We start from the raw sequence: 26,188 nt of genomic DNA on the forward strand, positions 1-26,188 counted from the left end.
TCATGAGACAACAAGTGTATTTCATGTATTCTGTTCCCCGGGTACAGGGAGGAAGATCTAGAAGCCACGTGTTACATGTATTCAGCATCTAACACTTCACAAAGTATTTCCATAACTATTACTTTTTGTTTGCTCTTCACAACCCTCTAGAAAGGTCAAGATACACAGGTCTTAATAGTATTATTTCTATTGTACACTATAATTCAGCCAGGTGCTAAGTATCAGATCCCAGTACCTCCTATCTTCCCAAAGAGTCCATGGTTAGATCTTTGGATATTTGTTGGAAATGAAAGGGGAAAAATTATGGTGTAGAAGAAAGAAAATGACCACCCCCACCCATCCCAAAGAGGCTCCCTAGTAGATGTAGCTAATCATACGGCTTCAGCCTGAGCCAGTATGTACGCCTGCAAGACAAAGCGAAGAGCATCTATTTTGGGGATGGTCAGGAGGACAGCAGACAGGGACTGTAAGGCACATGGCACATAGGCCAGTTCAATGGCATCACTGTTATTACCTAGGCTTACCTCTTATATCTGCTGTGGTCTTGGAAACTCACTTCCTTTTACTGGACCTCAGTTTACTTTTCTAGGGAAGCAAAGTGGAATCAGCGGCTTGCTGAACTATCTTCCAAATCTTCAGTCCCATCAGCCTGGGAACCTACTTTTTGAAGGGAAACAGCTCACATTGGAGCCCAAGTTGGAATTCTCTGTCTGGTTCCCTAGCAGCTAGCTGTGTGTTTCAGAACAAGCTAAAAAACAGATGACTCTTGCATCTGTAAATAGGGGCGAATACAGCCTAGTTTATTGGAAAGGCAAGAACTGTGAGGTTTAAATGAATTGGGTGTGTCTAGGGCCCACACATTGTAACTTCTGCACAGGCAGGGCCTATCTGCTTTGAGGATTTAAAGACTGTGACACCACTTCAGAGGGTTGGCCAGAGGATTACACGGATAAATTCCTGCAAAGTATCAGAAAGACCTGGCACAAAGCAAGCATTCAGTAATTATTATTAATATATTATTATTATTAATTACATCCTCCTACAACGGTCAGTAAATTGCATTCAGTAAATGGTTGAGAAGCGGTTATAGGATGCGGATCTTCCACACCCAAGCGTCAGAGGCTGCGAAGAGTTTGTGCAGGGGACCTCCTTGCCTTTTTAAAAAGTCCATAAGGCCCGTGGAGCCGGGGCGAGGCTTCGGAGGCGGGGGCGGGCACGCGCGGGCCAATCCTCGGCCCGGTTCAAAGGGCCAATCAGGGGGGGTTTTACAGGGGCCGCGTCCGGCGGGGGCGGGGCCGGGGGCGGGGCGCGGCCGCAGCCACTCTCTGGGACCGCTCTGCAAGCGCGCGGTGCCGTTCCGCACGGCAACCTGCAGAGCCCCGCTAGCTAAAATCTAATTTCAGATTGGACAAGTAAGTGACCCTCCTCCCAGTCCCACGTGTGCAGCAGGGGCTTTTGCAGGCGCGCAGGCTCGTAGCGCCCACGTTCTCCAACCCGAGAGCTCACCCGGCCCAAGCCTTCCCCACCTTTCCCGCAGTCGCCGCCCCTTCCTCTTGGTCTTCCTTCTCCTGCCGCTTAAGTCTCAAGCTAGCAGGGCCTCCGCCCCCCGGGATGCTGTTGAGTTCCCTGTGCCCTCTCCTGGGTGAGGCGGCTGGCGGTCGAGAGAAGGGTCGGCCTTTACTGCATCCCCAAGGCTGTCTATGAGATGCCGGGAACCCGGGGTCCTCTGCCATCTCCGACCAATTAACTGTGTTCACGCTCTCTATGTTTTAGTCACTCCCTCCCTCCCTCCCCCGGACCCCTATTTTAGGATATTTTTTCCTGAACAGTTTTGAGTTTTTAATACAAATCTGGCTGCCTAAGACATTTTAAAGGCCAGTGCTGCTTGTAACTTCAAACGCTTTCAGCAGCTTGTGATAACGTTTAAGGTGCATTTTAGCTGTGATGGTATAATGCTGTTTGGTTACAGTTAGCCTGGTAGGAAAGGCCTAATGTTATCCTTGCTTTTTAATTCATTTCCCTTCTTTTAAGGATTGGCAAGATGTAAAATGGTGAATTTCCCTAATCATTGGCTATTTTCCACGAAAGCACTTCTTAGGTCTTAACTAATAGCGTCCCTAAATTAAAGGGTCAGTCACTACCAAAACATGGAACAGCATTAGGTTAATTTTTTAAAATAGGAGATCTGGAGGGAGGAAGTGATTACACTTTTGAATTGTAAATCACTGAGAAAGAAGGCAGGTCTTCTCTTGGTTTGTGGCTATTGTACAGATGGTAGAGTTTTGCTTTGTTTTGTTTTTGCTTGCTTTTCTTTTTTTATGATCCACCAAATATATATCCAGTTTTTTTTACTTTTTATGGTTCCCAGCTGGGTCTTGCAGCCTTTCGACTGCCTCCTGGTCTTCTGGGAGTCTCCTGTTAATGAGGCCCTCTGCCTGGCTCTTGACCTGATGATCACTGGCCTGGCTGTTGGAGGGATCAGCTGAGGAGGACGTGTGAGTGGGAGGCCCAGAGGATTGTTGACTAAGGATGATAAGGGAAAGACCAGAGAGGGTGAGAAGGGCCTTGTGATTGATTTTGAGGGGAAGCGAGCTTGGGAGCCTCCCTTGCTGGATTTGGAAATCAAAACATGCGTACTGGGAGAAGGGAATAATCCTGAGGGTGGAGATCTGTATCTTTCTGGATGAAAGTAAGAAGTTTACTGGGAGGAGACTGGGCCTTCTTCCAGGCTGTGTTAATTTTTGCTGTGGACCTTGTCTTTTCCTGGAATCTGGTTCCCTTTCCCTAACCTTTCACTTAGTTCAAATCACAGTCAATTACCAGCTGGTTTTGAAAACAGTTTAGAGGTAATGAATCTTGCCCAGCCGGAATAGGGACTACCCCCCCCCCCCCCCCGTCCCCCACCTCCCTCCAGGGGATTTGAAATAATTATTTCACCAGAATGTACTACAGAGATCACTTAACCTCACCTGCCCATCTCTTTATACAGAGAAATACAAAATCAACCTAGGTGGTGGTCTAAGTGTCATCCAAACCAGTTCTTCCATTCATTCATTTGTTCACTAATGGTGTGGCATGTATTCTGGGCCTGGTACTGTGGTAGGCCCTGGGTAGGTAAAGATGAACAAGGTTTGCTCTCTGCTTCCAACCTTCACTCAGTCTGCTTATTATATCTAGTCTAATGAGGGAGATTATATGATTCTGAGATTAGTGTTGCGGCAGGGTATGAGGAAGATGCTGGTAATTGACTGTGATTTGAACTAAGTGGAGAGAAGGGCAAATGGCCTAATGTGGGGTTTCGTGGAAGACTTCCCAGAGGAGATCATCCTCGAGCTGAGTGACAGAGCCTCAGTATGAGTGGGCTGGAGAGAGACAAAAGGGAAGAGGATTATTTGACTTGGGAACAGCGTGTGCAAAACTATATAAACCTGGCACATTATTGACTCATATGGCTAGATAGGAAAGGGTGAGGTGGGAAATCACCAGAAAGGAGGCTGCAGAAGGTGAAAAGGTCCGATCAGGTCAGATTGGGGAGGGTCAGGTGAGTCATATTAAGGGAGTTTGAAACCTATCTCCAGAGCAATCAGGAGCTGTTGAAGTGATACAGATTGGTGTTTTAGGAAGTTAATTCTGGCCTCAGGGTGGAGAGAGGCTTTTATAATACAGGTGAGAGATGGGTTAGGGTGATAGTTCTGGACTGGAGAGGGAGAGAGAATACAGTTGACCCTCAAACGATACAGGTTTGAACGCAGATGCACTTATACGCGGAATTTTTATAGTACTGTAAATGTATTTTCTCTCAAGATTTTCTTAACATTTCCTTTAGCTAAATTCATTGTGACAATACAGTATATAAGAATACAGTATATAACACAAAATATGTGTTAATTGGTTGTTTATATTTTTGGTAAGGTTTCTCATCAACGCTAGGCTATTAGAAAGTTAAGTTTTGGGGGAGTCAAAAGTTGTGAACAGATTTTTATGTCGCGGCAGGTCAGTGCCCCTAACCCCTGCATTGTACAAAGGTTGGCTGTGGAATGGTTAGGAATTAACAGCGATTGGATGTAGGGAATGGGAAAGGAGGGAGCAGTTACAGTGCCGTCAGGGAAAAGGCTTTCCCAACTGGGGTATTTTTCAACAGCTTTATTGAGGTATGCTTGACATATAATAAACTGTATATATTTAAAATATCTAATAGATGTTTTGACGTGTGTCTGGGTCTGTGAAACCATCATCACAAGTAAGATAAAGAACATCTCTAACATCCATAAAGATTACTTGTGCTCCTGTGTAATCCCTTCCTTCCTGGTTCTCCCAACCCACCCCCCCCCCCCAGCAACCAGTGATCTGCTTTCTGTCAATATAGATTATTTAATATTATTTTAGGATTTTATCTGTGGGGTCATACGATACGTATCTTTTTTGCATGGTGGCTTTTACTTAGCTTGATCATGTTGAGATTCATCCATGTTGAGCATGCACACATACTTCATTTGGTGCATTGCACGAATATACTGTACTTTATCTATTTACCTGTTGGTGGGTGTTTGGATTGTGGGCTGCTTTTTGGCTGCTACAAATAAAGCCACTAGGACTATTCATATCCATGCCTTTGAATGGGCCTATTCTTCGATTTCTCTTGGTTAAATACCTAGAAGGAGGATGGCTAGTTCATATGGTAGGTGTGTGTTTAACTTTTTAAAAAGCTGTATTTCAGAGCGATTGTGCCTTTTTGCATTCCCTTCAGTGGTGCATGAAACTTCCGGTTCCTCCAGCACTTGGTATGGTCACTCGTTTTAATTTTAACCATTCTGATAACATGGAGTCCTCTTTCAGGGAGTTTTAACATTTCTCTAATGAATAATAATTTCAAGCTTCTTATCACGTGCTTACTTGCCCATATATGTATCATATATCTTCTTGGGTGAAGTGTTTGTGAAATCTTGTGTTCACTTGTAAAAAATGAGCCGTTTATTTTCTTACTGAGTTTTGAGAGCTTTTATATACTCATTGCAAGTTCTTTATGTCACTTGTATGTACAAATATTTTCTCCCATTTTGTGGCTTGTTTTTACATATATTTTTAAGCTTATTTATGAGAGAGAGAGAGAGAGAGAGAGAGAGAGAAAATGCAAGAGGGAGTGGCAGAGAGAGAATGGGAGAAAGAGAATCCCAAGCAGAACCCCACTGACATGGGGCTTGAGCTCATGAACTGTAAGATCATGACCTGAACCAAAATCAAGAGTTAAGATGTTTAACTGACTGAGCCACCCCGCCACCTCTAGTCTCTTCATTTTCTTAACCGTGTCTTTTCATAAGTAGAGTTCCCAATTTTGATGAAGTCTAATTTGTGAATTTATAACTTTGATGGTGACTCTTTTATCAATTTATTATTTTATGGGTCATGGTTTTAGTAATTTTATGTAAGAAGTCATGCCTAGCCAGAACTCTCATTTTCTCCTATTTTTTTTTTTTTAATGTTTATTTATTCTTGAGAGACAGAGACAGAGACAGAGACAGAGCATGAATGGGAGAGGGTCTTGGAGAGAGAGGGAGACACAGAATCCGAAGCACCCTCCAGACTCCAAGCTGTCAGCACAGAGCCTGATGTGGGCTCAAACTCATGAACCATGAGATCATGAACTGAGCTGGAGTGGGCCACTCAGTCATCTGAGCCACCCAGGTGCCCCTCTCCTATTTTTTTAAAGAAGCTTCATTGTTTTGGTTTTACGTTAAATCCACAATCTATTTTCAATTAATCTATAGCATCAGATATGAAACAAAGTTAATTTTTTCATGTATGTCATTAATTGTTCTACTGCCATTTGCTGAAAAGCCTATCCTTTCTCCATTGACTTGCCTTTGCTCCTTTGGTTAAAGTCAATTGACTATGTGTATGTGGAGGCCCATTTCTGGTTGTTTTGTTTTGTTCCGTTGTTCTCTTTGGCTGTTTTAATGCCCAATACTGCATAGTTTTGATGACTATAGTTTCATAATAATATGATAGGAAAACATAGGATTCAGTAGGCAGAGAGGGAAAGATGATCTGAGGTTCCTGGGTGGGGAACAACACATATTTTGGAACAATTCTGGGAGTGGCTGACTACAATAAACCCCCTCCGGCATAACGTTCCTCTGAAGAATGTAAGAGACACGACCTACTCCCCCACCAGTTTCCCTCAGGAATTTGACAAAAGACCTAACTGAAAATAAGGAGTAGACCATAAAACATATGACCCAGAAGGAATGATATGGCCATAGCTCTTATACAATGGAATCAAGCCAATCAGGAATGGACAACCCAGCACCTAGTGTTATCCAGCCAATAAAGGTAGGACCTGAGAAGGAACAAGGAGGAAGGGAAGGGTGGGTGTGTGACCAGAACCTTATTAAACAAGGACCCCTGTTCTATAGTCCACAGGTATTCACCTTTGAATGCCCCCTCTCTGTAAAGACAGCTTTCCTACCTCTTGCTTTCTAATCTTAGACTCTAATAAACTTTGCCTGCTGCTCATTCTGTGTCCACCTGTTCATTCTGCGAAGTGGCCAGACAACGGATCCGGGTATTGAGGTAAAAAATCTTGCAACAATAAGTATTGAAGCCAGATAGTATAGGTGGATTTTGAAGTACATCTTCAAAAGTTGCTTTGTTTTTTCTAGGTGCATTACATTTCCCTATTGATTTTACAGTCATTTTGTCAGTTTCACAAAAAAGACCTATTTAGATTTAAGTTAGAACGACATTAAATCTCTACATTAATTTGGGAGCAAATTGGCATCTTAACAATTGAGTGTTCTAACCCATGGTTGGTATATATGTTTATTTAGGTCTTCCTTAATTTTTCTCAGTGTTTTGTACCTTTCAGTAGGTAGGTCTTGCACATCTTTGTCAGGTTATCTGTAGGTATCCTATTTTTTTGATGCTATTGAAATGAAATTATCTTTTAAATTTTATCTTCCAGTTTGTTGCTGCTTGTGTATTGGTCACGTATCCTGCAATCTTGCTAAACTCCTTTTCAGTTCTAATAGCTTTTTTGTGGATGCCATCAGATACTCTATGTAGGTGATCATGTTATCTGTGAATAAAGACAGTTTTACTTTCTTCCTTTCAATGTGGCTGCCTTTTATTTCTTTTTCTTGCTATAGTGCACTGGCTAGAATCTCTACTCCGTGTTGCAGGGAAGTGACATCTTCTTTCTGATCTTTCTTAGGGAGAAACATTCATTTTTTTCATCATTAACTATGATGTATGATGTTAGTTGAATAATTTTTATAGTAGGTTTTTATCAGGTTTAGGAAGTTTCAGTCTGTTCCTATTTTGCTGAGACATGTCGAAATTTTTTTTTTTGTTTTTGTCTTTAAATGAAGAATGAATTTTTTTTTGGGTCAGGTGTTCTTTTCTGTAACTATTAAGACCTTTTTTTTTTTTTTTTTAAAGAATCTTAATATGAATTACATTCACCAAATTTTTTTTTTTTTGAATGTTAGACCTTGTATTCCTGAGATAAATCCCACTTGGTCAGGACCTATTATCCTTTTTATAGTTAGTTGGATTCTATTTGCTAAAATTTTAAGAATTTCTCCATTTATGTTAATGATAAATATTGATACAGTTTTCTTTCCTTGTGTTGTCTTTTAAGTTTTGTTATCAAGATAATTCTGGTCTCAAAAATGAGTTGGAAAGGATTTCCTACAATTCAGTTTTTTGGAAGAGTTTGTATAGAATATTATTTCTTCCTTAAATGTTTGGTAGAATTCACCAATGAAGATGTCTAGAGTTCTTTTTGTTTTTGGTTTTCTGTCAAGAAGAGGAAGAACTCAACTTATTTAATAATACAGGACTATTCAGATCATCTGCTTCTTTTTCAGTGAGGTTTGGTAGTTCCTATATTTTAAGGAATTTGTACATATCTTCTTAGTTGCTCATAATATTCCCTCATTATTTTGATATCTGTAGAATCTGTTGTGATTTCATCTCCCTCATTCCTGATACATAAAATCCTAATACTGGCATCTTTTCTCTTTATTTTCCTGGTTATTCTGTTCAGAAATGTATTAATTTGATTGGTCTTTTCAAAAAAACAGCTTTTGGTTTTATTTATTTTCTGTAGTCTTTTTTTTTAACTTCTTGATCTTTCCTCTGAAATTTATTGTTTGTTCTGCTAACTTTGGGTTCCTTTTACTCTTCTCTAATTTCTTAAGATGGAAATTGAGTTATTTATTTGAGGCAACTTTTCTATTACATGCTTATGACACTATAGATTTATTGCATCCAGTGCATCCTACCACTTCTGCTATATTTTTATTTTCATTCAGTTAAAATACTTTATATTTTTTAAATGTCTTCTTTGATCCATGTGTTAGAAGTGTTATTCAGTTTCCAAATATTTGAGGACTTTCCACTTATCTTTTAATTATTGATTTATAATTTAATTCCATTGTGGTCATAGAAGGTACTTTGTAGGATTTGAATTCTTTTAACTTCTTGAGACTATTATTTGGCCCAGAATATGGTCTGTCTTGGTAAATGTTTGATGTGAACTTAAAGTATGTGTGTTCTGCCCCTTTTTGGATAGAGTGCTTTTTAATTATCAATATATCAGCTTTGCTGACTACTGTATATTACATCCTTGCTGATTTTGTGTCAACTTACTCCATCATTGAGAGAATTACCGAGAGAATGGTGTTAGAATCTCTGAGGATAATTATGGATATATGCATTTCTCTTTGCATCTCTATCACATTTTGCTTTATGTATTCAGATGCACTGTTATTAGGTGTGTTAATATTTAGGATTGCTAGGTTATCTTGGTGAATCAACCCCATTATTATTTCTTAGTTTCTGGGAATATTCTTGACTCTGAAATATACTTAGTTATTAGACCTGTAGTGTTTTTGCTTTAAAATCTACTTAGTGTGATAATGATTTAGCTTTCTTTTGAATGCTCTTTTGTTGCATATCTTTTTCTTCTTTTTACTTTTAACCTGTGTGTTTCTTATATTTAAAATGGGTTTTTATAGGCAGCATATAGTTGGACTGGATAACGAAGTGAGGCCTGCTAATTTCTGCCTTTTAATTGGAGTATTTAGACTATATTTAATATAAGTATTCATATGGTTTCTTTTAAATTTTTAAATGCACCCATCTAGCTTTTTCTTTTCATTTCTATTTGTTCCATCTGTTCTTTGTTCTTTTTATTCTTTTTCTGCCTTCTTTTGGGTTGGTTTTTTATAATTTCATTTTTTCTCTCCTTTATTGGCTTACTAGGCAGAGCTTTTTCTTTTGGTAGTATTTTAATGGTTGCTTTAGGGTTTACAGAATACATCTTTAATTTATCAGAGTCAACTTTCAAGTGGGATTATACCACTTAACATATAATATAGGAACCCTATAACAGTATGTTTATAATTCTTGCCTTCTAGCCTTTGTGCTACTGTTATTTTATATTGTACATTTGATATTTACATAGGTTTAAACCCCATGATGTATGGTTATTCTTTTAGTTTTAGGGAGTCAGTTATCTTTTTAAGACATTCAAGTAATGTTTTTTTAAGTTTATTTATTTATTTTGAGAGAGAGAGAATGAGTGAGTGAGGGGGCAGAGAAAGAGGGAGTGAGAGAATCCCAAGCAGCCTGTGCTGACAGCTGGGAGCCTGATGTGGGGCTTGAACTCACCAGCCGTGATATCATGACCTGAGCCCAAATCAAGAGTTAGATGCTTAACTGACTGAGCCACTCAGGTGCCCCAGACATTTGACTAATTTTTAAAAAGCCTTTATATGTACCCACATAGTTCCCCGTGTGCTCTACATTCTGTTTTGTTTTATAGATGCAGATTTCCATGTGCTATCATTTTTTGCCTCGCTTCTTATGGTGCAGTTCTGCTGGTAATGAATTTTTTTTCATCATTGTTTGAGTTAGTCTTTATTAATGCTTCCGTTTTGAATTTTTTTTCCACAGGGTACAGAATTTCATTTTTTTTATTTATTTTTTTCAACATATGAAATGTATTGTCAAATTGGTTTCCATAAAACACCCAGTGCTCATTCCAAAAGAGGGTACAGAATTTTAGATAGAAAGTCTTTTTTTGTTTCAATACTTCAAAAATCTTACTCTGCTGTCTCCTAGCTTGCATTATTATTTCTGATGAGAAAGCTGTTGTCCTTTCTATTTTTCTTTATTTCTTTCTTTTGTAATGTCGTCTTCTTTAATAATCTTTATCTATTTATTTATTTATTTATTTATTTATTAAAAAAATTTTTTTTTTCAACGTTTATTTATTTTTGGGACAGAGAGAGACAGAGCATGAACGGGGAAGGGGCAGAGAGAGAGAGGGAGACACAGAATCGGAAACAGGCTCCAGGCTCTGAGCCATCAGCCCAGAGCCTGACGCAGGGCTCGAACTCACGGACCGCGAGATCGTGACCTGGCTGAAGTCGGACGCTTAACCGACTGCACCACCCAGGCGCCCCAATTTATTTATTTATTTTAAGGGAGAGTGTGTGAAAGGGAGAAGGGCAGAGAGAGGGAGACAGAGGATCCAAAGCTGTCTCTGGGCTATAGCGGAAAGCCCAATGCTGGGCTTGAACCTACGAACCATGAGATCATGACCTGACCCAAAGTTGGATGCTTAAACTGACTGAGCCAGCCAGGTGCCCCCGTATTTTTTTTTTTTTCTTTTGGGCGATTGTCACCTCCCCTCCCCCCAAGCTGCTTTTAAGATTTTCTGTATCATTGGTTTTGAACAATTTGAATCTGATGTTGTCTTGGTTCAGTTTTCTTCATATTTCTTTTATTTGGGGTTCATTGGTATTCTTGAATCTGTGAGTTTGTAGTTTTCATCAGATTTGAAATGTTTGTGACCATTGGGTCTTCAAATATTGTTCCTGACCCCTTCTCTGTGCTCTGCCTCAGGGATTCCCATTTCACATATATTGTACCACTTGTAGTTTTTCCACAGCTCACCGATACTCTATTTTTTAAGAATCTTTTCTCTCTGTTAGTGGTTAGTGTCTTATTGTTGTGTCTTGAAGGTCGCTCGTCTTTTCTTCAGTATTGTCCAATTCTATACAGTAGGTTTTTCATCTCAGATAGCCTGGTTGTCATTTTTAGCATTTCAGCCTAAAGTTGCTTCATCTTCCATTTCTGAACTTTCAAGTTCAATCTCTCGCCTAGCTTTCTGACATACGAGATACAGGAATCACAGCTATTTTAATATCTGTGTCTACTAATTCTGTCCAGTGTGTCAGTGTGAGGTCACTGCCCGTTGATTTTTCTCATTTTGGATAGTATTTTCCTGTATCTTTGCATGCCTGGTAAATTTTGATTGAACACCAGGCATTGTGTGTTTGACCTTGTTTTGTGCTAGATGGTTTTGTATTTTTATAAATACACTTGAACTTTGTTCTGGGGTATGAGTGAGGTATTTGCAAACCATTGGATTCTTTTGAGTCTTGCCCTAAGCTTTGTTAGGTGGGACCAGGGTTAATTCTTCTTCCCTGCTGAGGTGAAACCCTTCTACTCTACTTAGTACCCTGTGAATTATGTTTTTCCACTCTGGCTCGTGTCAGTGGGCACTGTTCATGGCCCCGTGTGAAGTACACCAATTCTGGGAGATTCTGGGAGATTCTGGCGCAAATGGTTTCCTCACATGCATGTGGTGTTTGGTACTCTCCTGAATACTTGAGGAGCACCCTTTGTAGTTCTCTGGAATTCTCCCTCTGTGTAGCTCTCTCTTTTCTTGTACTCTGCCCTAAGAATTGTAGCTTCCTGTTGTCCACAGACTCCTAGCTCTGTTTCCTCAATGCTGGCAGACTGCAGGGCTTGGCCTGGATTTCCTCTTCCCGTACCATGGTCCCACACATTAAGCTTCAGCAATTTCAGGACATTTCATTTTCCCTCGCCTTTCTGGGCTCACTGTACTTTCTTGCCCTCATGTTCAGTGTCCTGAGAACCCTCATTTCCTATATATGTGTATTTTTAAAGTAGTTTTTGATGGGAGGGTAAATATGATTCTTGTTACTTCATCTTGGCTAGCAGTGGAGGTCTTCAACTGGAATTTCTGAAGAAAATTTAAAGAAGGACTATTTGAGGGTATGAGGAAGAGGTTTTGAAGTATCCAGGCACCAGTAATAATGGGACCACTTTTACTCCTTGATGTCTGAAAGGGCACAGTGCAGGAAGTAGATCAAAAGGAAATGGAAGACACCCTCCAATTAGGATAATTTTTTAGTAAAGGAACTATTTAGAGAGATGAGGGCAGCCTGAATCCATGGGGCTGAGAAAGTAGGATTGTTCTGTCCTACGTAAAGGGGTTAGGAGAGGAATGTTACCAGAACCCACAAGGAGAAACTGTGCAGAAATCTGCCTTGAGAGGCTTTGTTACCTTTGTTCAAGAGATGCAGGTTGTTCGGTCCAAGGGAGCCTGGACCTTACTCTCCTTCCTTCTTGACGCCTTTTGCTACTCCTCTCCATTGTCCAAACCCAAGTAGAAGACAGAGGGTTGGGCGCCTGGAGATCCAGACTGTAGCCCTGGGACAGAGGGTGGGCAGAAAAGGATTGAGTGTATGGTGGGGGGTGGGGGGGCGGGGCAGGCTGAGAATAACGTGCACAGGAGTCATAACCTATAGATGCCTGGCAAACAGTCAGCGTGGTTGGTGGTGCTGCTCACTGAGAGACAGGAGAGAAGGAATAGTATGTCTGGGAGAAGTAGGTTTGATGTGTGAGGGGGAAATGATGAGATTTCCTTCCCAAACTAGGAATACTTTTCCCAGGAGACTCCTCTATCACATCCTCCCCCCACACCCCCGCCCCGCCCCCACCACCTCTGCCTTCATCATCTTAAATTATTGAGGAGGCTCTTACCAATATGGAGGAAGCAGACTTCATACAGCAGGTACCTATACAGTGATACACGGTGATGTATGTGTGGGGTGGCTTTAGGGAGAGTAGGGCGATGAGGTAGAAATCATTCAGGCTCAGTGTATTACCAGTCCCTTGGCCATCTGGAGTCGGGCCTCCGTTACAGCAAAGTCTGTTGCAGACCAGGCTGACAGCCGAGGAGCTTGTGTTCTGCTAAACCAGCCACAGGATGGAGAGATTAAGAAGGGACTCAGTTACTGGTGGGTTGTAGGGGACGAAGAATGAGAGGAAGACTGTGTAAAGTCAAGAGTGATTTCAACAGACAAGTCTCAGTGTATGTCGTTCACGGAATTCTGGGATGGTAGAACTACTGGCCAACTTTGAGGTTAGAATGAGGCTACTGTTAGGACGTTTAAAAGTATTCGGTGACCTGGTGGAAGGGGCATAGGACCGAAGTCCTTCTCTGATTTTTACTGGTTCTGTGATGGTGGCCAAGTGACCTTACTGCACAGAACCTTAGTTCCCCCATTTCTAAGTATGGATCCCTCCAGGGTTGGGAAAATTGGCAGGGTCACGTCATACTGTGCACAGATACTGTGCTTGGCAAAGAGTCAGCCCTCATGAGATCCAAGGCGAGGATTGGCTCAAACTATAAGTATGTTTGGGAAACATTTGGATTCATGTGAAGATACATCTTGATAAAACAGTAGGAAGAGGAGGGTAGTTGACAAAGGCTCCCTCAGAGCCCTCCTTTGGAGATAGTTTGGGAACATATTCAAGCTCCCTTTCCCTTTTCTCCTGAACAAATTATTCTGCTCTTAGTGTCATTGGATATTGGGCCGCATGGGCCCCTAATTTGCCCCAGTATATGTTGCATCCAGTGGGTCTCCAGGCAGATTTCCATGTGCTGGTAGTACAGCTTACCTGCTCTCCATACAACATCACATGGAAACGTGAGTGTCTGAAGACCATTCTCATTAAACGTATCAAGTGCGCCTTATCCCTTTTATTTTAGAAAAAGCCATGGCATGGAGGAGTGCTTATAGGAACTGAAAACCTATAGTTTTGGAGGAAAGAAGACCAATAGGAAGTCACTAGAATCATCATAAAGCATTTGAAGGGGATAGCTCCCCTGAAAGGAATTAGGTGGTTTGGATGATCCCACGGGACAAAAATGAGGTGTGGAGCATGGGAGCCATACAGAGCAAAGCTCCACTCACTATCAGGAAGATCTCTCTTGTTACTACAGTTTTAGCTGCTCATTGTGAACATTCCGACAGCAGAGTGGGGAAGTTCAAAATGTCCTCCACGTTTCCACCACCTTTCTTTTCCCTAGGTGTCACTGCAGGAAGCGGGAGTTGGTGTGTGCTTCCTGAATCTCGTGTTTTAGGTCTTAGTACAGTACGTTGACCCTCAAACTGTCGCATCTGTCACGATCACCTGGAGGGCTTTTACAGTGCTGGCTGTGGAGTTGCACTCCCAGGGTTTCTGAAGCAGTAGATGTGGGCTGGAGGCTGAGAATTTGCATTTCGAGTGTTCCCTGGTGATGCTGATGCTGTTCTTCTGGAGACCACGGTTTTAGAACCACTGATGCTTTAAAAAAAAAAAATTAACATTTATTCATTTTTTGAGAGACAGACAGAGAGTGAGTGGGGGAGGGGCAGAGCGAGAGGGAGACACAGAATCTGAAGCAGGCTCCAGGCCCCGAGCTGTCAGCATGGAGCCCGACGCGGGGCTCGAGCTCATAGACTGCGAGATCATGACCTGAGCCGAAGTCGGACGCCCATCCGACTGAGCCACCCAGGTGCCCCACTGATGCTCTGTCTTTAAGAAAAACAAAAAGCAAAAAACAACAACAACAAAAAACTAGTACAAATGTAGTCTCTAAGAACTTGCTCTTTTATTTAATAACATACCATTAACATTTTTCTTTAGCCCCTTTCTCATTGGTATTAATAGCTCCTTATGTGGAAGTTTCAGTAAGTCCCCTATTAGTAAACATTTCATTTGTTTCCAGGGTTTTTGTGAGTGTGCTTTTGCCTTAATGAAAACACGTTGTAGTGTATATTTCTAATGTATATCTTTTAGGTGAGCCAATCCATCAATTCTCAGAAGTTAAACTGTAGGGGAAGGGTGCCTGGGTGGCTCAGTCGGTTAAGCGTCCGACTTCGGCTCAGGTCATGATCTCACGGTTCATGGGTTCAAAACCCCCTGCATGGGGCTCTGTGCTGACAGCTCAGAGCCTGGAGCCTGCCTCTGATTCTTTGTTTTCCTTTCTCTCTGCCCCTCCCCTGCTCATGCTCTGTCTTTCTTGCTCTCTCAAAAATGAATACACATTCAAAAACATAACAACAACAAAAAACCCCTGTAGGGTAGAAGGGGAGATTTCAAAAATGGATAGATAGTGCCAGATTGTTCTAGAGAAGGTTGAACCCCTTACTCTCCCACTAAAAGTGTATGAAACTACCTATTTCCCCACACTCCTGCAGAAACAGGGTAATATCAAAGTTTTCTATTTTTGCCAACTTGTTACATGAGAATTTATGTTGTTTTGTTTTGCATTTCCTCCATTATTTTGTGAAGCTGAGTGTTCATGTGTGTTCATTGTATTTCTTTTTCTGTGAACTGCAAGTTTGTAATCTTTGCATCATAGGAGGAGGGAACAGAATGAACACAGGTGCCAAACATTCATTTAAGGGATGGCTAGTAGCTCCTAGGGTTGTTGTATAGGGGGTTGAGATTGGGGAGAGGGGTAGGGAGGTAGGGAGGTGAGGTTAGAGAGGCAGGTGGGCACTAGAGCTTTGAGGTCCTTGGGGGCCAAATAAAGAGCTTGGGCTTTTTGGGGGCAGAAGCAGCATTGGTTCAGTCAGTAGTTTGAGTTTGTCCCATAGCTCTTGGTAATTTTGACAGGGCATGTTTGCGAAATGGCACCATCCAGCTCCCCAAGTGTAAAATGTGACCTTCAAATAACTCGTTCTTTATGCCTTTCACCTTGGACCTAAAATCCACTTGGTCATGCTTCATAAATAGGTAAACACAAGAAGAGGCCAAAGACCCCGGCTTCTGGCTGAGCATGGTCTCTGGCGGAAGGAGTTTTGGAAGATTGTGTTGGGGGAAGGGATTTTGTTGCTCTAGCTAATACTGCCCTGAGCCTTTCCTGAATTTGCTGACATCTGACAGCAGTCACTGAGGTTGGGGGTTCTTCTGTTGTTCTAATTTGAGTGACTTTTCTTGGAAAAGCCTTGGATTTCAGCCAATATGCTAATGATAAGAGCCTTGCTTTGAAGGTCTGGTTAGTTCTGTAGAAAATCAGTTCATAGTTAATTATGTCAGCAAATCAACAGCCTCTTGGAGAAGAAAGTGACAGAGGGAGAGAAACTACATATATACTTAAATTATTCAGAACTCAGAGGTCAGGAATTCACGTTCCAAAAAGAAGAGTCCATGTAATAATAAATCGCTGAGTTTGTGTACAGTTTTCCCCGTTACGGGCTTAGCTTGGTAATTGGCATATTGAGGTTACACTATAATAACTTTGCATTTATAATCAGCGTGCCAGCCCTCACCCTCTTTCTGCCCGTTTTGCCATTTTTCTGCTTCCAGGTTCCTGGCATGGGAGTGTGAGACTGTTGGGCTCGCGCTCTGAGTTTTAGTGAACTCAGCGTAAACTGGGTTTGTGGAAGATAGACCGACTCAGATGAGAAAACCCCTTGTCCAAGTAGTTTCTCCATCTTCTCCCCGCCGCCCCATACAGGTGCCTGGTCAAGGAGGGAGATTGTCCTGAGGGAGAAGCCAGGGGCCTCACACGGAACACAGGCTTGCTGATCGTGCTTCTGGAACTCTCCAAGGGCAGAGTCCCTAGAGACTTTTTATTTTAAAAGGTATTTGACTCTAGTATACATTAAAAATCTTCCCTCTCCCCCACAACCCGGTACTTGCCCCGTTCCTAGGTTACCCTACACTGTGTTGCCAGTAGGCAGGTACTAGGAAGTAGCTAGTAGAACAAACAGTCCATTAGTATCTCACGTTTATTAGTGTAGCATTTAGGGTGACATAGTGTTTCTGAATCAGAGCAGAGAGAAACCATTTCTAATGTTTGAGTGTCCCAGAAGATTTCACAGGATAAACAAACCTGGAAGGGCATTCTGAGTTTGCCCAGGATAAAGGCGCCTTGTTTAGCACGGAAAGCCACGTTTTAGCAGGGACAGCAGCAAGAGCCCTGCTCTGGCTTGGACAAACTTGAATTTGAATACAGTCTCCTTCGTCTCCTGGTTTTGTGGCCATCCACTGGAGATCGATCCTCACAGAATTTCAGCATCCTCTTCTGTAAATGGGAGACATAGCACATAACTTGGATGGGTGTTCTAAATGAGGTGTCCCCTCTCCCTTTCTGTGCGGAGAGAATAGCTTGGTGGGCGTCATAAAAGGCTTCTCAGGAGTTGCTTTATCGGATCCCAGGGATTGAAAAGAAGAGAGAGTCAGCAGGGTTTTACAGAAGAGGATGTGGGAGATCCAAAGTTTCATCTGCTGTTAAGGCGGTGTTTGTTGTTGGAGTTTGAGGATGTCTTCTCATGAGTCAGATTTTCCGTCCATGATTTCTTTAGGACCTGTTCTGTGCATTTGTCCTCGACATGGTTGGATTTTGTATTTGTGTCAGCTGCTGTGTCCTGCCTGTGTGGCTTGTGGAGGGCGGTGGTTTTGGTCATCATCCAGGACTGGCTCAGTTTTGATCCTGTGGCTGCCACATTGTGAGGCAGGCATGGGGGTTTGGTGAGTTCTGACTTTTTTTTCTGCCTTTGGGAATCCAACTTTGAGTTGAAAGAACAGCCAGCCTTTCTCCTGTCTGGTTTAATACTTTACACCTCCTTGGATACCTGGGGCTTGTACTTAAACATGGGCTTAGTTCAGAACATGAAGACCCTCAGTATCCTGACAAATCCTGACTTTCTGATCTCGTGGTTGGAGCAGTGATGCAAACAGCAAGCTGGTACTTCGTCTTCCAACCATCATCTCCGCATTCTGTGGAGAAAGGTGGTGTTGGGATAGGACGCTTGGTCCCCAGCGTGTGGCGAGGGTTCCGGCAGCAGCAGCAAGCTGTTTTATTGCCTGGGTGTGTTAGGTTTTGCTGGAAGCACAAACACCGGGGATAACTTGAGTCGTCACCATTTGATTTTCAGAAGTCAGATTCTTAGGTTAGATTGTCAGCTCTAAAGCCAGAGATCCTGTCTCTTTCAGCTGAAGAGTCCTAGTGTCCTGGCACAGAGAAAGTATTTAGTATTTGCTTCGTTTACTGGGATTTGAGCTGTTAGAGTGAGAACACCCGGGCAGGGGCGGGGTATATTGCAGGTGTCCAGAGGTGATACGGTGTTGGCAGGGACATAATACTAGTCCTCACGATTTGAGCTCCTTACGGAGTGTGTGCCACACATCAGGTGCTGTGCTAGTCGCTTCAGTTCTATAATCTCAGTTAATCTCGTGAACATACTAGGAGATTGGAGCCATAGGAGACAGTTTTTCACCTTAAGAGGAAAACTGGCCACGAGCAACCTGTACTGTTTTCTCCCAGGGGTATTGTTGGTGAAACCACTAGGCATCCAGTTGTTACGAATTGCCAACTGTTATTATTGCCAAATGAGCTCTTTACTTCCCATCCGAAGCCTTCTTGCCATCTTACAGCACGCGAGACTCGTTTGAAGTGCTGTTCTGTTCAGTTCTTTCTGTTAGAGGGCCGAAGTGGACAGGCATCCTCATTGCTTATCTCTTTCTTTCCAAACTTACCAAGCGCCTGCTTGCAATTTGACTAACCAAATAAATAAATTGTGTGGAACTCATGTGCCTGAGCTCACAGCAGAGTCCAGAGATCAAAGTTGAAAGAGGATATTGAGTTCCTTCTCAGATCCCTGGGACACTGTTTCTGTGGACACTGTCACCTAATTGATCCTGGTGGAGTGGCCTTTTTGAAGAAATAGGACTGAAGGTAAGCTCCTTCACTCTGGAGGATTGTAGTCGTAGGAAACAATATTCTTGCTATTAGGTTGTATCGGGGAAAAGGAGGAGGAAAGATACAAGACAACCCCCAAATGAGGGGTTTGGGGCACAATATTTGTAGCCTTGACACTCTTCTTAGAATTACTGAAATAGTTTTGCAAAGAACTGCCTCCCATGTTCATGTCCCTCTTCCTTTTTCACCCTGCATTTGAACAACTTGCACATTTGTTGAAGAATCAGCCGTGAAGCCTGTGGTTTCCTGTGGCATATTTCTAATAATATTTATAGAAGCTATTATTTAATGAGCCATCTAAATATTTATCATAGGAGCGGTCTTTTGATCATGAATCGGGGCTAAAAATGAGTCCCGTGCATCCTGGGGGCTTGGACAGGAGGCTCTTTCTGCCCTGTGGAGGATCTTGCAGACTTCTGAGAAGTTAGGTGGCCCAGGACTTGTGTCCAGTGCAACCTGAATTTCTTTCTTTTTCTTTCTCGTGGCCCCCACAGTCCATGTCCTCATTCTGCCTGCCTGTCACCCTCCCTGTAGCCCTAATAGTAATCAGAGTTTTTAGAGCATTCGTCTTTGCCTCAAAGAATGAGATGGCACCAAAGTTCTGACCCCCAGCATTCATAAAGTGGGCTTTGCAGCCATTCCAGCACAGCCTCCGGTCCCAGCTCCTCAGGTTCTATGCTATGTGACATGAAACAGACTAATTGCTGAGAATCTCAGTCTCCTTAACTGGAACCTGGGCTCACACTGTCCGCCTCACGGGGTTGTTACAAGGATTGGATGGAATCACAAAATCATGAGGGTGATTTGCAGAGCAGAGCTTAATCATTGCTACTTGTTGCTACATTTGTTGTTGATACCATCATTGAAGAAGTTAACAAAGAATTTTGTTTTCAGTCGTTAGAGGTTGTTGTGGAAAGATCCCCACACTTGCTGTAGAGGCCGAGGTTCATATCTGGGTGCTGCTCTTTACAGCTCGTGTGACTGCGCCGAATTTCCCCGTCCCACTGAAGTACAAAATGGTGATGGGTTTACCAACTCGGTTGAGTTTCATTTGGAAGAGATTAAGGCATGTATGCAAGTGCCAGACACACAGGCGGATGCTAATCCTTTTTTTTTTTTTTCTTAACAAATTAGAAAATGGAATGTTTTCAATTTTGCAGGTATTTTATTTTTTCAGGCAAAGGTGCACGGGATACAGTTTGGAGTACAGGACACAGCAGAGAGTACCTGCGACCCGGGAACAAAGGGCACAGAGCGGCAAGACAAGGGATCTGAGTTGCAGGGAATTCTCTGGCAGAGTTTCTAAAACTCTCAGGGTCGAGTTTCAGGGAAGCCGTCCAAGGGCTTGAACTTAACTTGCTTCCCTGCTTTCAGGGTCCAGGTGTGGAAACAATCACAAAGAGATCACTTAAAACTATAGTAATGGGAAACATGGTGAACCTGAAATATTTAATTAGGCTCTATTCCTTAGAAAAACATGAACTGGGAGGCGTGTGTGAACAGTGCCAGGAGGTATGGTGCCCTTGTCCCCGTGGGTTGGACTCTTTCTGACCAGTGCTTTGGTAATGTGGTCTAGAAACGGGCGGTTTGCCAGAGAGAGGCAGCCTGACATTGGGGAAGGGGCCATCTCTCAAGGGGAGCACCTTGAGTTCTGAATCAGCCAATCTTAGACAAAGTAGGCAGGGTCCTTGGCAAATAGGCATTTAGTAGATGGAGGAGAGTCAGGCAGTATAGCACCCCGAGAATGGTTAGAGACTTTGGAGCCACAGGGAAGGGGTTTGCTGTCAACTCTTTTACTTACTAGTGACATGATCTACTGCAGCACGTTACTTGACCTGTCTAGGACTCAGTTTTCTCATCAGTAAAATGGGGATGATACTAGGAATTAACCTTGAAGGACTGATGTCAGGATTAAACGTGGTATGGTAATGTAAGCAAGCTGTTGAACAGAGCACTGGGGACACAGTAGACATAGCACCTTTTATTATTCCCTAATGATAGGCTTTAAAGGTATCCACTGAGTCACAAAGACTCAGGTTCTTGCTGTGTGCCAGGCTCTGGGTTGGCACTGGGGGTAGCTGTGATCTGGGCAACATTGGAGTTAATAATTTAATAGTAAAGCTCCACCCTTAAGAAGAAGTAGGAGCTCTCCTGAAGGGTAGATTCTTGCCTCTTTAGTGAGGACAGGGGTCCAAAAACCAGAACTGAGGTAGGTACGCCCTAGGTGTTTCCAGAGTGGAAGTCTGCCTCTGGATTTTGCTGGAAATAAGTTGGACTTGTGGGTGGTGGGTGATAAGATGTTGCACTCCCTGCAGGGGAAGACGGAGACAAAAGTGAGGAACCCAGGCTTGAGGAGCTGGGCTAGCAGGAATGGCGAGAAGCCTGGGGGATGGCTGGCCAGTCAGGGTGAGCCGGAATGGTTGTATAGACTCTTGATTTCCTATTTATTTCCTTATTTCTCTCTGAAATGTTTCAAATAGCCTTGGGGAATTCTAGCCAAGGGCAAGCCAGGATCAGTGTTAGGAGCACCCCTGGGCCTTCACGCTGGGGACAGTGAGAAGCTAAAAAGGAATTCCAAGTAAAGAGGTTGTGGTGTGGTCAGTAGCAGGGAGATGGAGGAACTGGCTTGGTCAGTCTTCCTCCTGTTTGCATAGGAAGAAACTTGAGGTAGCTCTGAGCCAATGCAGGGCCCTGTCTTGTCCTCCGCTCATAGCAGGGTGCCTGTGCCTGGCACATTCTGCATTTCTTTGAATATCAGTCATGGATTACAAGATGCATTATTGTTTCATGCATCACCAAGAAAGAAAATGCTACCACTTGATTGTAAGATGCCACTGATTATAGGATTCACTGATTTTAGAGAAGCAAAATGAAAAAAATGAGTGTCTAGAATTAATAAAATGTGGTTGTAGGCATTCAGTAAATGTTAATTGGATGAATGAAGCATACAGAGATTAGAATCAAGACGAAACACTCGTGCGTATAGGTACAAAATTAGGAATTCGAACTATTAAAGCATGAGGTTCATCCATGATTTCTATTGATTTCACTGATGTAGCTGCTCATTCAGGAAACATTTATTGAAAACTGATTATATACCAGGAACTAGGGATCCAGAAATCAATAAGTTCCTTTTTTTTAGGTTCAGGCCAGTAAGGGAGACAGACCTGGAACCGAAAACAAATCCTATTTCACAATGGTTAGGTTGTAAAAGAAAGCAGGGACATGGTACTCTGGTGGCAGCGAGGGACAGGGAAAGGCAAGGATGTCTTTCCTGAAGGGGAGATGGTTGAGCTGGAAGCTTGCAGTGTGAGTCTGTGGCCACCAGGCTCACAAGAGGGGAAGGTGTGAGGAAGGGAAGGGCAAGTAGGAAGCCCTCGGTGGGGCAGCCCCGAGGCAGGGTGAGCCCTTGAGAAGCTGCGAGGAGTCTCAGAATGTCTGGGGTTGGTGTAAGACCTGGTGGGATTGTGTTAGACATGCCTGACAGCAAACGGGGAAGCTCGTGGCGGGCCTGGGATGCCATGCAGGACACCATGCTGTATTTCAACCATCCTGGGTCCTGAGAAAGGGCCCCGCAGAGGGGTGGCTGCAGGGAGAGGTGTGGAGGGGGCGCTGGGCTGATCTTTGCTTCAAATGGAGCAGCTGCACTTTGACTTGTTTCACTTAAATTTTGTGTGAGTCATGGCTTGAAGAACACCGAGGAATGCGTAGCTTGATGTCTGATGCTGTAGATCCTGTGTAGCTCCCAAAGCATGTAAGCGAGGAAGTCAGGCTGAGAAAGCGTGGAGGCTGGAGCCTGGGAGCTGTTCTCCGAAGCCCTGCTCAAGGTAGCACGTGTGCTGGCTGTGGCTCCCCAGCACCGCCTCCCCGTTTTCCCTTCCACCTACCAGGGAGCCTGCTAGCCCAAGGGGGCAAACACCACTGGGAGATCACTGTGATTAAGTCAGAAGTGGTCACTTTTCATGAAGCTGTTTTTGAATGGGATAAATATCCAGGAAGCAGTAACTGAACATCTGCGGGCTGGCTGCGTTTTAGCATCCCCAAGTGTGGCTTTGCCAGGGAAGCATTACCTTTTTGAAATGGATGGGCTCAGGCCACTTTCTCGGTTGAAATGAGATTCCCGGGTGCAAAGACTGCCCCGGGCTCACCTGGGGAGTTGTAGCCTGTTCACCAGCGCTGTTGTCTTGGGGGGCTTGTTCTTGCTCTTGGAAAGGCTGATCTGGGAAATGAAAGTCGCTGGGAGATTTCTGTGTCATGTGGGCTAATCTGACCAGAGGGACCTAGAGTGGTGATGACAGCCAAGGAATTCCTGAGTGTTCTCTGGTCGGATTTCCTTGTAACTCACAAGGGGTCTGCAAAGAAAACAGACGGTCTCACAAATTCCTGATCCTGTGCCCCGAGAGGCTCCTTCCCAATTCTCAGTCTCTTCATGACTCGGCTGCAGTGTATTTGCCTCTTCTCCAAAGTGACCCTGCAGGCTGTTAAGAGGGAACGAGGGGAAGGGCATGCATGGGACTTGGCGGTACCAGATGGGAAGTTGTGGGTCTGGGCTGCCTGTGAATGATGCTGCTGCCTCTCTTCATGTCTCAGAGACCTGTTTCCCCATCAGTACAACGTGTGTCATTTACTCTTCCTAAGTGTGTGGACCTGCCTTTAAGAGAAAAGTGACGTATCTCTTGGAGTCTCCTTTGATGATCTATAAATTCGGATGACTTAAATAGACTCCTTCTGGGGTTGCAGTGAGGAATACGGGAGGGGTGCATGGACTTTTCCCAGTGCTTGGCATGTCACAGGTGCTCAGTAGATAATTTTTTGAATGAATGGTTGACAGGGTAGATGAGGTTCCTTTTTTGTACTGTGGCCACTGTCCTCACTTTGATTCAAATTTAATGAGAATAAATACATATCTATTAGCTCTAGATTCTCTGGATTCCACACCCCCTATTTACACGTAAAGCACTTCTACTCACTGGGTATCATGCCTCTGCTTAAAGAATTGTGAGATTGTAGCTGCTTCACATCTGACTTCCTTCCAAGAATGGAAACTCCATGTCTAAGGCCTTGCCTATCTCGTTGACCCACCACCCAGCTCAATGTGTCCATTAGCATTCTGTGACCACTCTGCATTTTTGTTGGGTGAACGAGGAAGCAAATGACCACCAGTCAGCTGCACTCCTTTTATTTCCACTTTCAAGATGTTTTATGCCCAATTTTGTAGACCTACTTGGTCTTAGTGTGGTTTTTGTCCTTGATCTCTGCAGGTGGAGGGACCGCAATGCCCGGGGGAGGTCAGGAACCAGGGAGCTACTACGTGGGTGTGGACGTTGGAACGGGCAGTGTGCGTGCGGCTCTGGTGGACCAGAGGGGAGTCCTTTTGGCTTTCGCAGACCAGCCAATTAACCAATGGGAGCCTCAGTTCAACCACCATGAGCAGTCCTCGGAGGACATCTGGGCTGCATGTGGTGTTGTCACAAAGGTATGGCCACAGCTGTGGCGTTCTACCCTTGCAGATGCTCCCCTGCCCTCACCTGCTGAGCATGTCTCTTGTACACCTGGTGTCAGGGACAGTGTTGGAGTGCTTTTGATACAGGCGTTACCTTACGGGAGCTCATAGGCTAGTGACAGAGATCAATAGACAGCTAGACTATGACTCAAGTAGGTGCTGGGGGCTAAGTGGCTATGGCTGGAGCTGAGGAAAGGGGATCTCGGGCACAGGTAGGTGGGACAGGTGTGGAGCCTGCAGATGATCTGGTCGCATGTGACCGAATGTGGAGGAAGTCACGATAATCATAGCTGACACCTGCTGTGCCTTCAGGTGTGCCCAGTGCTGTGTAAACCGTGGTAGCATGCATCGTGTATGTGCATCCTCACAATGACCTTATGAAGGTAGTACTATTACGACCCCTGTATTATTGAGAAGGAAATAGGCACAGAAAGGTTAGGTGACTTACCCAATGGTGAATGGTTGACAGGGTAGATGAGGGGACTGGGTTCATGGTGGGACTGGAACCGTAAGCAGGCTGACTCCAGAGCTGCACCCTTAGTCACTGGACTGTCCTGCCTTCCAAGTGGACAGGTTGGGGAACCTCATTTTGTTCAGTGGCAACAGCATGTGCAAAGGCGCAGTGGCATGCACATGTGTGTTTTGAGGAAGCAAAACTTTGAGTTGTGCCAGGCAGATGTTGATGTTGAGTGGCCTTGGATTGCAGTCAGCCTGCTGATGATCAGGAGCTACAGAGATATTTTTGTCTGTTTTTTTTTTTTGTTTGTTTGTTTTGTTTTGTTTTTTTAGAGGGAAAAATAAAGTCCTGGTTTCTCTCTTCTCTCTGTTCCTAGTTTTGTTCCTTAAATATTCATGAAGGGTTTGGTAATTTGCAGATGGACAATTCACCATTCTGTCCGTATTGATCAGTCTGTTTAAACTTTAATGAGCTCTGGGCTGCTGTTAGTGCCCCCAGAGAAGACGGCAGAGAGAAGAGGTGGGGGTGGGCAGCGCTAGAGCATTCTGTAGGAATAGAAGTGGGGGCATGTCTCTTCTGCCTGTTTAATTTTCCTCTTCCCTCCTCACTCTTGGCCCCCGCCTTGGTGAGAATCTTCTACTCTTTGCCCTTGGGTCTCCTTTGTTCTTCTAACATATAGCCTTTCTTGCCATTAAGGAAATTGTCAAGAAGAAAATATAATCCCCTGATGAAAAGCTACTTTAAAAAAAGGTCTGGTCTAAGTACAGCTTGGTTTAATGGTAGATTTTTAATCCTCTCCCGGTGCTGGCCAGCTCATCAGCTGTTTGAGCACTGTGAGCCCCCATGAGTGCCCTGGGCATTGGTCCTTAGTGAGGCTATTGCACTGAGGCTATTGGGATAAAGCTCTTGGGTCTCAGGCTGTCCCCTCACCTGGAGTATGGCTGTGTCACTGTGTGCCAGAAGGCATGGGATAAGCATGACACATTTACTCGCAGCTCATGGCTGGTATGAGGTTTAGAGAGGGAAGCATTTTTATATTCAGGAGTTAGCACACCATAGGGCACAGATTCTGGAGCCAGACTGTCTGGATTGACATCCTGTTTCCGACATTCATTAGCTTGTCTTCTTGCACAGGTTACTTCATGTTTCTTGCCTGAGTTTCCTTATCTGTAAGATGGGAAAGATGATTGTACCTTATCTGCAGCGGGTTGTTGTGAAGGATCAAATGAGTTAATGCATATACAGTGCCTCGACAGTGCCTGGAAATGAGGAAGCACTGTGTTTTCCTGTGGTGGTGGTGATGGTAACAGTAACGGAAATGGGTAGATGGTGCAGGACAACGAAGTAAGATAAAACGCTGAAACAT

At 43.7% G+C, this 26,188-nt stretch overlaps 1 protein-coding gene across 15 annotated transcripts in view; it reads left to right on the top strand.

Annotated features, from left to right (window-relative positions):
- The first annotated feature begins 1,294 nt into the window (after positions 1-1,294).
- Positions 1,295-26,188, top strand: part of FGGY (FGGY carbohydrate kinase domain containing) — a 418,575-nt gene continuing 393,681 nt past the window's right edge. For 2 of the 15 annotated variants that reach the window (XM_045035926.1, XM_045035927.1), the window contains exons 1-3: positions 1,303-1,412; positions 16,616-16,742; positions 18,758-18,838. Coding sequence is in view for 10 of the 15 variants with exons in the window: in XM_045035923.1 (XP_044891858.1) it covers positions 1,612-1,642; positions 24,124-24,338 (246 nt within the window). In the remaining 5 variants the exon portion in view is untranslated. Of the gene's footprint in view, positions 1,413-1,530; positions 1,643-16,615; positions 16,743-18,757; positions 18,839-20,997; positions 21,072-24,123; positions 24,339-26,188 lie in introns of those variants that run through there. The other 13 variants (XM_045035924.1, XM_045035925.1, XM_045035922.1 and 10 more) reach the window with 12 other exon arrangements.

Source organism: Felis catus, chromosome C1 (genome assembly GCF_018350175.1).
Source record: "Felis catus isolate Fca126 chromosome C1, F.catus_Fca126_mat1.0, whole genome shotgun sequence".
Lineage (NCBI taxonomy): Eukaryota > Metazoa > Chordata > Mammalia > Carnivora > Felidae > Felis > Felis catus.